The following is a 13,088-nucleotide window of genomic DNA, read 5'->3' as shown; positions in this document are numbered from 1 at the left end:
GGGAAGACAATGAGGGGCCCAAGAGCCTGAAACAAGGCCCAGGTCCGAACCCGGGACGGAAACAGAAGGTAAAACCTCCAGATCACCAGGAAACCAAACCCAGCGATCTGGAAAGAACCATCCCCTGGCGAGCAGACAAGCGGACTGACTGGGAGCCCACTCCAGCCAGTCGTCGAGGTAGGCCAGACACCGAATCTCAGACGCAGACAGGGCACTAAGATCCGGTAAAGATGCAAAGAGTATACAAAGTGCCCTTCACAAAATAGGGAATGCAATAAAAACAGCAAACCTGAAAGCCCCACCACCAAAGCATTGTATGACAATCATATGAAGACATATTATGACATATGACAATCATTATATGACAATATGACAATTATAATCAAAGCATTATATGACAAAGAGTGCTGGGAAGACGGGACACCACGAGAGTAGCTCTCATCCTGTAACTACACTTAGGTAAGTACACATAGGTAATTACCAACCGTGCTAGCCCCAGAAAAACTGGAGAGGAACGTGCCAAGAAGTGACCTGGAGGTCCAGGTCCACCATCCATGCACCCGGCCCTAACAGAATCCGAACAGGAGACAACAGTCCTCCGAGCAGGGCAGAGGATCCAGGGCGCAGACGGAAGTAGTCCAGAAGAACTGCAGACTGGAAAAGCTCATGACTGCAAAGAGCAGACGGGAAGCCCAGAAGGATGGGGCGGATCGACCACGCCCCACGCACCCACGAAGAGGAAATGACGAAGCGCAGGGAAGAAGCCCACCCCGCCAGCTCGGAACCCCCCCCAAGGGGGAGAAGCCGTCCTCCGACGCCAGCAGAGGCCGGAAGACAACCCAAAGCGCCCACCAACAGCGGGACCAAGCAAGAGGCAACAGAGCAAGCTGCTCCCCCAGCGCCCAGTCAACAGAGAAGGGAACAGAACCCCTTCAGAAAGAAAAAGTACACTACCGAAGTCATGAGGAGAGACTACGGGAATGAAACCACACTTCGCTGGAAGAGGAAGTGAGGGGAGACCTGATCACCACATACCAGATACCCAAGGGAATCGACAGGGTTGAGAAGGACAGGATATGTAACACAAGGGGCACACGCACTAGGGGACACAGGTGGAAACTGAGTACCCAAAAGAGCCACAGATAGAGTTTTTTTTTTTTTTTTTTTTTTTTTTTTTTTTTTGAGTGTCAGAATGGGAACGGGAAAGCACTAAGAAGTAATGTGGCGACTCCTCACACAAGTAACGAGGCTGACCCCCATACAATGTCACATGTAGACATGACAGAGCCCAAGAGGCACAGGAACCGATACACCTGTTGACGGACGGTTGAGAGGCAGGACCAAGGAGCCAGAGCTCAACCCCCACAAGCACAACTAGGTGAGGACATATATTGTAAAAGCACAAGCCGCCGACTAGTGGCAAAGAGCACTACGCCGGCCAGGCAAAGAAGGCACAAAACTGCATCAAAAGGCCCACCTCGACAGCAAAACCACAAAGTCCCAGCACAACCACAACATGTGCCAAGACCCAAAAAGCTCAGTCTGCAAGCCAGGAAGACCCCGGAACCCCAAAAGGCAGAACCGGGTCACTCGAGGAAACAAAGTCCCCTGAACCCACAAAAGGGGGCCCAAGAGGAAGAAACCTCCAGAACGAAACCAAGGAACCCAAAGGAACCCAGAATCGAACCAGGGGGAGCCCAAACCACCACATTTGCCGGCGGAGAACACCACTAAAAGGCAAAGCACAGACCCCAGCAGAACGCCCTGGGAAAACGGTCCCAACAGACCGAAAACCGAGGGGCAAGGTGTGGGAGCAAGCATACCAGCCAGGGGCACTGAGCCTAAACCCAGAGGCTCAGACCCAAAATCAACACCCAAACGTTCCCAGAGGAACAGGCAACGGCAAGAAAACACCAGAAAACAAAGAAACGACAACAGGAGAACAAAAACCCTGCAAATTTTTTGAAAACTCACCAGAGACGCTCGCTCGCACACCCAGACGCATGTAAACAAACCGCAACGCCGCCCTGGTGGCCACGCCGGGAAACCGGCAGACGAAAATGGCCGCCAGCAGGGGCTGTGACTGACGCTTAATACACAAAAACACGCCAGCAAATGTGGGAAGCTAGCAGACTGGAAGGGCGAAAAACGACGCCCAACAGCAGAAAAACCCCTGAAGGGGCAAAACCGCCCCAGAACTGCTAGTAGGCATCCCCCACAGCCCCGGGAACCAACAACAGAGGCCCCGGGGCAGAGCCGGCCTCCAAGCCCTCCGCCCTTAAAGAAAAGCAAGAGCCCATGGGAAAGGCAACAAGAAAGGGCCGCTGGTAAGACCCAGAAGCCTTGGCAGGAGGCACAGGCTCAAACCTCCGTCCCCAACCCGAACGGGGCATCCCCCGAAAACCGCCCGAGTCTCTGCCGCAACTGAACCCCGCCCCGACCCAGAAACACGCAGACGGTCCGGAGCCGGGAACATGGAGAGAAAGGGGCGAGCAGCACCTAACCAAACGGGGCGGCCACGGGGCATTCGAGTGGGAAACCAACCTAGCATGTTGCAGCAACCTAACCTAGCTTGCAACACGGATGCCGCCTGTACTCTGAACAGTAATAACATCAGGAGAGTACTGGAGAACAAGCAGAGAATCACTCACAAGACTCCGGGTCAAGGTGTCAGTGACCCAACAGGCAGCATGACGGAGGTAAAAATGGCGACTGTCACCCGGAGACAAGGGAACAGCAACCAACGATCCCGTACAAGACGGGTTGGAACCCGGAAGTCACATTCAATGGTCCCCCGAGCCCAGACAGGGGTTTCCAGGGGCCCGTAGGGTAACAACTACGGGAAGCCCGGGCAAGGTGTTGCTAACCGGTTAAGAAACCCAAACATAACAAGAGGGTAGATTATAGCACTGAAAACCCCCGAGACGTGTACAAGCACGGGGGCCTAGCAGAGGGCCGCCAAACACTACCAGTGGAACTATAACCACCTTAGGCAGACCCCCACCAGGCAAGAAAATGAAAAACAAAAGAAAAACCCCGCAAAAGTACACCGTCTCCAGAGGCAACAGAAACCGGCCGCCGCTTAGGTGGCAGGCTGCGCAACACCTTGACGCCCTAACCAGCACAATACCAATCCCTACCCAGGGCCAAACAAGGGCCCCAAGCCCCAGCTGGCCCCAAGGGCGAGGCAAATGCCGAGCAGCAAGAACCTCTACGGGAATGGTTCCCGAACGCCCCAGGGAAGATAACCCTGTAACGCAAGGGCAGTACTCACAGGGCGCTTAGGGAAGTCAGCCACTAAGCACATGCAGCCCCGGCACTGATGAAGTACTCCTGGCCACCGCACACCACAACACACGGCAGTGAACGCCACACAAGGCAAACACCGCCTAGGAAACTGAGGCCAGAGAAGCGTCAATCCCGGTTGACATTAGCGAACGAACTGGAGCTTGGCAGCCGGCGCGGTAGGTCCGGGGCTCCCCCCTCCCCCTCCCGGGGTGGGGAGGGCTGCGCGGACGATCGGCGCGGCAGTAAAGTGTGATGTTTGCTTGTTTGCTTGTTTCCTTGGGATTGTAGGGAGTTTTCTACCTCTCTGTTCGGTTTTTGTTGTAGTTTCTTACCATGTGGGGTTTGTTTTGTTACGCCTACCTTTCTGGGTGCCTAACCCCGGTCGATGGCAGATAAGGAAAACCCCCAACCATATGGGGTTTTCCAGGGCCATTGCTCCCTGAAACCTCTCTGAAGGGGCCAGGTTCTGGCGCTGGTCCCTGGTAGGTCTGAACTCCTTAGCTAATGTCCCGGTCTAACATAACACACATTAGCCCGATAAGCTCCAGGGAGCCGTAGGGGCTCCCCACAGAAAATAAAACTTTCATTGGAAATACATAGAATAAATAATTGAAAATATATTTTTGGCAACTCGCGGTGCTTGAATGGCCCACGCGACTTCCTTTGGGAGTTACACGCATGGGTGGCCAGCATCGATTATGTCACTGCACACCATGTCCATTTTCCCACAGCCATAGTGGAATTTGGTATTTATTTTTACATAGACTGTTCAGGGAAGGAAATTTATCATTTTACAAACAAAAAATAAAAAAAATTGGGAACACTTGATTTCATGAGCACAGGCAATGGCACAATAAACTCGGCACATCACAGTAGTCATAATATCTAGCATAAAAATGCCTTATGAGAAACTCTTCTCACCTTTAAAATTCCTTCCAAGATATTTGGTAGCTTGTGGTTAAAAATAAAATTCCCAATAATGCCCAGGGTCGTCATAAGTACTATGGGATTCAGTAGAACATCACGAAGGATCTGAAGCACCAAACTGCACCTACTCTCCTTGGTCACCGAGACGGAGCCTTCATCTCTGTCCTGGTTATTTCTGCGACGCTTCCCAATCTGGAGAATAAATAAGACCCCCAATGAAATATTTACATTTTAATTCATTAATTATTTTGTCCTTAGCCTTTTAACTTAAACAGGAAACTTCAGATTAAGAACAAATATTAAAAAGTTTTTTATCATGGCCCTTGTGGATCTGTTCAATAAAGTTTTCTTTTGCAAACAGAGTGGTAGATGATTTGAAACAAATTAAGTGAGAAGCTGATGGATGCCAAAATCATCAATATTTTTCAAATCATCATATGCCAGTACCGAGAACACGGGACACCACAAACATAGCTCATCCTGTAACTACACTTAGGTAATCACACTTAGGTGATCACATGAGACCAGAAGACATGGCAGGATGTGCAGAATACCCCCGTTGAAAAACAGAGGTGCAACTGGTACTCTGAGAGAGAACTCTATCAACATCAGAGGTCCGAGACTGTTCAACACGCTTCCACTACACATAAGGGGCATAACTGGCCGACCCTTCACAGTGTTCAAGAGAGAACTGGATAAGCACCTCCAAAGGATACCTGATCAACCAGGCTGTGACTCGTATGTCAGGCTGCGAGCAGCCGCGTCCAACAGCCTGGTTGATCAGTCCGGCAACCAGGAGGCCTGGTCGACGACCGGGCCACGGGGACGCTAAGCCCCGGAAGCACCTCAAGGTAACCTCAAGGCAAGGTAGGTAATTACATATAGCAACCATTTAAGATAAACAATGTAAAAATTTGGATATAAATAAATATGTAAATAAAGTAGAATAGAAACTGCAAAATAACTATGGGAGGTGTTCCATGCCATTTTTTTCCTAACACAGCTATGACGGGCAGATTTTACGAACACTACTATGAAATGTCCCTAATAAAAAAAACTCCCCCCTCTGTGCATACAGTATATCATAACATGTATATAACAAGTCAGTCAGAAGCACTAGGTGACCATTGGGAAGAGAAGTCTACCCTTTTACAAACAGCCTCGTAGCCCTCTGCATCCAAGACATTTTTGTAATATGTTTGCTGTGTTTTCTAATATTAGCCTTGAAAGAATTTGGCATAACTTTTTAAATCTTTCCATATGCTGCAATGCTATTCTTTTTTATATGACTTATTAGTGCTGAAATTAAATCCACTCAAGACTCTCTGCTTTCCAGATTCATGTTGTTGCTTTCTCTTATGATGTAGATTCCTTCTGGCTTCCTATTACCCATTTCCAGTCTCATTACCTTACACTTATGAGGGTTGAACTCTTAAAGTCATTTATCTGTCCACTTATGGAATTTGTCAAGGTCTTCCTGCAGCACACTAGTCCTCCTCAGTGTTTACTTTCCTCAGCACTATCATCTGCAGACATTGACATGCACAAGATCCTTCTCTCAGGTTGGATTAGAAATAGAAACAACATTTAAGACTGATGTCAAGATCATGTGCTTAAGATCATTTCTTTAATGCTAAATAAGCAGCAGAGTCCACACCAATAGTCAACTACATCCATTATGGGCTACTCATGCCTGTGCCACCTCTTGGGTAGCTTAATCTCCATCAATCGACTCCATTTTTAGGAACTACAAACTATTGTGCCATTTCCTAAACCTATCATAATTAGGATCATTGTGCTCTTTTTATTGATAATGTACAGTACAATCAATCCTTAATGTATATTGTTAATTCAATATGATTTAATACATTACAAAACATTGCTTTTTTATAGTAAAACAAGAGCTTCATTGTACAAAATAAAATCATTAATATTAGTATTTGTAAATGGAAACATTATTTAGCCCATCTCATTCCTGTACTCAATGGCCTGAAAATTTTATTGAAAAATATATATACATAAAATAGGCATTAGGGAAACGTGCAAAACTGAGTGAAAAAAGGTGAAAGTGGTCTTACCTCCATGAGAATGAAGCCGATGGGGTTTAACATGACCAGGGAGATTGGGGCGACCAGGTACAGATACAAGGCAAACTCGGGGTGAGTGTTGCCGTAGAGTGCAGCAACTGTACGGGAAAATAAACATGTTGGATTTCAGCTGTAAATTCCATGATGTGTTAGTTGTAACATGATAGAGGTGTACAAGTGGATGAATGGACATAACAAAGGGGGATATTAATATGATATTAAAAGCATCAACACAAAACAGAACACGAAACAATGAGTATGGATAAGTTTAGATGTAGGAAAGACCTGGGTAAATACTGGTTCAGTAACAGGGTTGTTGATTTATGGAACCAATTACCGCGTAACATAATAGAAGTAGGATCCCTTGATCATTTCAAGCGTATGTTAGAAAAATATATATGAATGAGATTGGGTGGTTATAAATAGGAGCTGCCTCATATGGGCCATTAGGTCTTCTGCAGATACCTTTATTCTTATGTTGCATGTCATCACAGAACAAGGATGTGGTAAGGTAAAGCCATTATCAGGAGAAGGCACTAAGCCAGTGTGACTACATAGCAATATGTAGATGTGCAGTGTTGGATACAATGGAAGGTGCTCAAAATATGGAGTGTTTCAAGTGCAAAAATTATTCTAACTAATACCTAATGAGTACACTTGAAGATCTAACCAACTTACTAGGCATTTTGGCAAGAAAAACCTTTCCATATTTCAAGCAATGTTTAGGATTAAATGCTCATATCAAGCAAGGGAACCCCCTGTTACTTATACTGCATAAAATGTAGATATGGCATATACAGGCACTACTAATATAGCTTAATTTTAACCATATTTGGCAGGGTTAAGTATACATTTTAAAGATTTTGTTAGGAAGCTAAGTTATTGTTCAAAATGTTATTACTTACAAACAAATTTATACACATACACAAATACAAACAAATTGAAACACACACAAAACAGGAGTAGAAGTCAAAATGAAAGGCATAGCACTCACTGATGGGGTAGCCAAGAGCGAAGTCATTGCTCTGTGTACAGAAGATGGCAAACAGTCCAGCTTTACCAAAATCAACAGGTCGGTAAGCAAACAGAGTTACCAGGATCACCAGGAAGAACACAGTCGCTTTAGAAATGCAGATTGCCAACAAGAACATCCAATTGACTGCACTGAAAAGTTAATTCACAAGATGACATTAGATAAAAGAAAACCTTAATCCTGACACATTATTAAACAATACCACACAATACGTATATATTTACTTGGTTTCCACAAGGGGAAAACATTTTATTAAGTCATAGACGGAAAATACAACATTTGGAAAATACATGGAAATGACAAATAAACAATGGTGACAAAGAAAAATTACACTAGCTAATATATTTACAGTACAAAAATAAACTAAAACATTAATAAAGTTTCTAACCTGAAATCTAATTGTGCCATGGACATGAATATTAAGGCTGGGAGTGAGAACGTCCCCACGAATGTGTTGAGACCCTTGGACTCAATCTGCGATATGAGATTGCAGCGACCTGCCACGTACCTGTAAACAAACATGGAAAGCTGTTAGTCCTGACTACATGGTGGGTCAGTCAGCTCACCTCCTCACCATGATGCAACTACAATTTGAAATTGTTTAGATGTGAACATTTTTGTTTAATTTATTAATTTCCATATTACTATGGATATTTATGAAAAGAACCAATTCTACAATATTATTAAAACAATTTTAATGCTTTATGAGAAACTAAATTGCAATGAGCCTGAACAGTCAATATGATCTGCACCAGTAAAGAAAAAGATAAGTACAGTACAGTATTTCTAAATGTTATTACAGTACAGTACGGTACTTCTACCCACACAACCATAATTCCATCCCCCCCCCAAAAAAAAAGCCATCAGCGTTAATACTGCTTCATTGACAGAATACTTACCCACAGAGGATAATGAGAAAACACTCAATAACAGCTGGATAGAGATTGGAGAAGGCCACCTCTGAGATCTGTCCATCACTGTACTCCAAGATGGACGAGGCAGAGGCGTTCACACCTCCACCCTCATTTCCCAAGCCGCTCACATTCATTTTCAAAAATTCAAGCTGCCCATATGCCTGTAGAGTGAAGAGGTACAATTAATAAATTTGAACATTAGGGATCCATAGACTGGCAGGTACAAAAAATTACATACCCATAGAGCCTCAAGGTAGCCATCATGAACACTGTACTTGGATATGTCACATTAAATTCATGCATATCCCACTAACAACTAAACACTACATATAAATAATAATTAATTTTGTCAGAGATAGGAAGAGAGTGTGTAATTACCTAAATGTAGTTACAGGATGAGAACTACACTCGTGGTGTCCCATCTCCCAGTACTCCAGTACTCTGTCATATATATATCGCTTTGAAACTACTAATGGTTTTGGCCTCCACCACCACCTCATTTAACTTGATCGAACCATCTACCACTATCTGTGAGTGAATTTTCTTACATTACTTTGGCAGTTTTGTTTAGTTAATTTAAAGCTATGACCTTTGTTCTTGAAGTTTCAGGTTTCAGGAATTCTTCCCTATCAATTTTGTTGATTATTTTATATATATTTATTTTGATTATATCCCTATTTATTTTGTATGTAGAATCACCTCTTTTCTGTGGGGAGCCCCTTCGTCTCCTTGAAGCTATCGGGCTAATATCTGATACATTAGACAGGTGCATTAGTCTATGGAGTTCAGCCTACCAGGGACCATGAGCCAGAACCTGGACCCCTTAGAGAGAGATGCAGGGAGCAATGGCCCTGGAAAATTCCCCTGTGGTTGGGGTTTTTCCTTATCTGCCATCGACTGGGGTTAGGCACCCAGAAAGGTAAGCATAATAAAACAAACCCCACGCGGTAAGAAAATTGCAACTAAAACCCGAAGAGAGGGGCAGAAATCCTACCAATCCCAAGGAAACTAGCAAACACGCAAACGCCACACTCCACTGTCGCATCCCTCATCCACACAGCGCTCCCCTCCCTGAGAAGGGGACGGGGGAGCCCCCGGACCTCCCCGCACCAGCTACCTAGCACTTCAGTTCGTACGCTAATGTGGTCCGGGGCGGACATCTTCTCTGGCCTCAAATTCCAAGGTGGTGTTTTGCCTTCGTGGCGACCTCTGCAGTGTTGTTGTGTGGTGGCCTGCTGTCCTCAAGAGTACCTGGGCTGCATGCGCTTAGGGGCATTCTTCCCTAGACGCCCTGTGAGTACTGCCCTTGCGTGTTACGGTTCTCTTCCCTGGTGCATTCGGGAACCATTTCCATAGGGGTTTTTGCTGCTCAGCACTTACCCCGCCCTTGAGGACAGGTGGAGTTTCATGGTCCATGTTTGGCCATGGATAGATGCTGGTTGTGGCATCAAGGTGTTGTGCAGCCTGCCTACCTATGTGGCGGCCAGTTCCTGTTTCCTCTGGAGATGTTATACTTTTGCGGGGTTTTTCTTTTGTTTTGGGTTTTTATTGCCTGGTGGGGGCTTGTCTGGTGTGGCTATAGTTCCACTTCTAGTATTTTGGTGGCCCTCTGCTAGGCCTCCATGACTGTACATGTTGTAGGGATTTCAGTGTTTTGATCTACCCCTTGTTAGCTTTGGGTCTTAACCGGCTAGCAACACCTTGCCCAGGCTTCCCGTAATAGTCAGCCTACGGGCCCTGGAAAACCCTGCCAGGGTTCGGTGGACCTATTGATACAGGTTCAAAGGTTGCTGACATGTGCATTTGTCTCAGGGTGACAGTCACCTCTTTTGCCACCATCACGCTGCCTATTGTGTCGACGACACCTTTGACCCGGAGTCTCACGAGTTGTGTTCTCTGTTTGTTCTCCAGTATTATTCTGATGACATTACTGTTAGGGTACAGGCAGCATTGGCATTACATGCTAAGTTCAGGTTGCTGCAACACACTAGGTTGGTTTCCCACCCGGATGCCCCGAGACTGCCCCGCTTCGGTAATAGGAACCCAGACCTGGGGATGTTGGTCATTTCGACTTGATTCAGTCTGCACTTCCTGATCATTTCCGTGTTGTTCACTCTGCTTCCCCCCTTCCCCTGCTTCCGGCTCCCAAATGTCTGAAGGTTTAGGAGTCGGGACAGGGTTTAGTTGGTACTGAGACTTGGGCAGCTTCGGGGGACTGCCCCATTTGGGTTGGGGATGGAGGCATTCGAGCCGGTTCCTCCTACCGAGGCTTCTGGGGCCCACCAACAGGCCCCACTATTTTTTCAGCCTTTCTCCTGGATTCTGCCTTTTTTTCAGGGGTAGAGGGTATGGAGGACTGCTCTGCCCAGGGTCCTGACTTCGGGGATTCTGGGGCTGGGGAGGAATCGACCCGAGGCCTTGGACCCCCTTTGACCCCCGCTTGGGTGTTGGTGCCTTTTTCGTGGGGCTTGTTATTACAGGGGAGGGTCTCTTACCCTCCCTTCCTTGTACAAAGGAGGTCAACTCCTCCCGAAATGTCTGGGGTCAGCTCCTCCCCGAAATGTCCGGGGTCAACTTTTCCCCGAAATGTCTGGGGTCAGCTCCTCCCCGAAATGTCCGGGGTCAGCTCCTCCCCGGGTTTGGTTCTGGGCTCCCTTGGGTGCCTTGGCCCTGTCCTTCCAGAGATTTTCTGCCTCTTGTATCTCCCCTAGGGAGGTTCGGGAAGTTCTTGCTGCGTACCTCCTGCGAGACTCGGATTCCGCCTCCGTGATGGTTCCGTCCTTATTTGAGTTTGGTTCTTCTTCCCCGTATTGGGTACGTTTTGAGGGTCCAGAGTCTTCCTGGCTGGCAGACTGCTCATTCTTTTCATTGGGCAGTCTTCCACACAGGATCTTCCAGATCGAAAACCATGCGTGTCTGTGTTATATCATTTTTCTCCGAGTGTTCTACCCATTTGGTTTTAATTATAGTTTACAATATTTTGAATACTACACTTATCAGTGATATGGGTCTATAATTAAGAGGGTATTCCCTGCTGCCACTTTTGTTGATTATTTTCTTGTTTAGGACTTCACTGCCCAGAAACACCATGCCCATTATGGTCACCTCAATTTAGTCAAACAACATTTTGTATGCTTATTTTTTTGGCCATCACCTCACTTTTCCTCTACTCTTTATTTATTTCTGCTTTTTTCGTAAGTCATTTTGTATATATCTGACCTTCTAGTGTTATAAATTAGACATTTTCCATGTCTTGTCATTCCTCACTTGAGAATGTTTGGAACCTACAAGGTTCATTGTGTCAATTATAATAAGTGTAGTACATTATAGTTAGTTTTTGTTCTTTCAGTCAACCATAGACAAATTTGACATTCAGAAAATTATCTTCCAATTAAACCATGATGCAAGAGCACTAGTTAGAGGGATATAAGCCCTAAACAAGAAAATAATCAACACGGAATATGCGGTCATATTCAATGAAATATACAGTATATACAGTACATACATACTGTATGTATGTATGTATATGTGTTGTCTAACTCCTGGGTACCTATTTACTGCTACGGGAAAACAAACTTTAGGTGAAAAGAAATGTGCCCAACCATTTCTATCCTGCCCAGGACTCAAACCCTCGATCCCTGATTGTGAGTTGAGAATGAAGCCCACTGTACTAAAAGTTTTATACAAAAATATTAAAATGAAATTCAGTGCATATTTTTGCTACAATTTCATCTATAATTTAACTGTGGTAAAGGCACAAAAATACTGTTCCAGGTTATGCTAAGCTGAAGGCATTACAAAATACAATTTTTGATTATACTCACACTAAAAAGGACAATCCACAAGAAAAGTTTCCCATAATCAATATACAGCTGAGGTAATTTCATTTTGTACAGGAGCTGTGACATATATATGCAGGACAACCTTTTCTTAATCAGGTTACAGGAAATTGTTCCAAGAACATAAAAGCCCACCTCCAGGCACAACAATTTCCTAGACTAAGTACTTCCCCATCATGAGGAAGGTGTTTCAACACACAGGCCTCCTGACACTCCATATGGTAGGCTCTCACTCACACAGTATACCCACTGCATGTCTACTACCCAACATATACACCAAGAGCACATGGTATCAGATACCAGCACTGAGTCAAGATACAACCTGAAGGCACTGTTATTATCAAGAGAGGCTCACCGACCACTATACAAGTGCTCACATGGTCAACAGCCACCAATACTGACTAGTTGTCAACCCTCACACCTTCCCCCGTCTGGCCTCAGTTGCCAGGTGCATGTTTTCTCATGGACTACATCACCTCATTATACACTCAAATTCTTGATCAACTAAAGTTGATTCATCACTAAGTTGATCAATATTAAAAGTAATATTACATATGTGATAAATACCCATTCTCTACATCTGGAAATGGCTAACCAATTGTTTCCTGAAATCAGGTGATAAAAAGTAAGGTGAGCTTTCACTTCCCACTGAAAAGGTTATTCCTGTCATGGACTACTATTCCAACACTCACTCTCACTTATACCATAACTATTGTTCATTCTCTCGACCTTGCCACACACTAACTGCCCTCTAACACCTCTACCTATCCACTATATACCTAATATCTGTGCCCACCCAAACCTCTTTATATAAAAAAAAAAAAAAATTGAGTCCCACTCAAGAGGTAGTTCCGGAGGCAAGAACATGTTGGAGGAGTATTGTACCATACTTGTATCATTGTCCCATACTTGTACCATTGTATTAAATATGGTACAATAAATTACATACAATGCAATGTATTGTACTATATTTGAAAAATATTACAAGTTGACTACCACA

At 45.0% G+C, this 13,088-nt stretch overlaps 1 protein-coding gene across 5 annotated transcripts in view; it reads right to left on the bottom strand.

The window, feature by feature from the left end:
- The window catches only part of anchor (integral membrane protein GPR155 homolog anchor), a 152,115-nt gene that overhangs the window by 61,976 nt on the left and 77,051 nt on the right, over positions 1–13,088 (bottom strand). For 3 of the 5 annotated variants that reach the window (XM_045740773.2, XM_045740776.2, XM_045740775.2), the window contains 5 exons: positions 8,235–8,410; positions 7,724–7,843; positions 7,297–7,466; positions 6,294–6,400; positions 4,210–4,407 (listed from right to left, as the gene is read on the bottom strand). In XM_045740773.2, the coding sequence (XP_045596729.2) occupies positions 4,210–4,407; positions 6,294–6,400; positions 7,297–7,466; positions 7,724–7,843; positions 8,235–8,383 (744 nt within the window). In that variant the 5' untranslated portion in view covers positions 8,384–8,410. Of the gene's footprint in view, positions 1–4,209; positions 4,408–6,293; positions 6,401–7,296; positions 7,467–7,723; positions 7,844–8,234; positions 8,411–8,627; positions 8,773–12,073; positions 12,450–13,088 lie in introns of those variants that run through there. The other 2 variants (XM_045740774.2, XM_069323789.1) reach the window with 2 other exon arrangements.

Source organism: Procambarus clarkii, chromosome 13 (genome assembly GCF_040958095.1).
Source record: "Procambarus clarkii isolate CNS0578487 chromosome 13, FALCON_Pclarkii_2.0, whole genome shotgun sequence".
NCBI lineage: Eukaryota > Metazoa > Arthropoda > Malacostraca > Decapoda > Cambaridae > Procambarus > Procambarus clarkii.
This window is presented reverse-complemented; position numbering and strand designations above follow the sequence as displayed.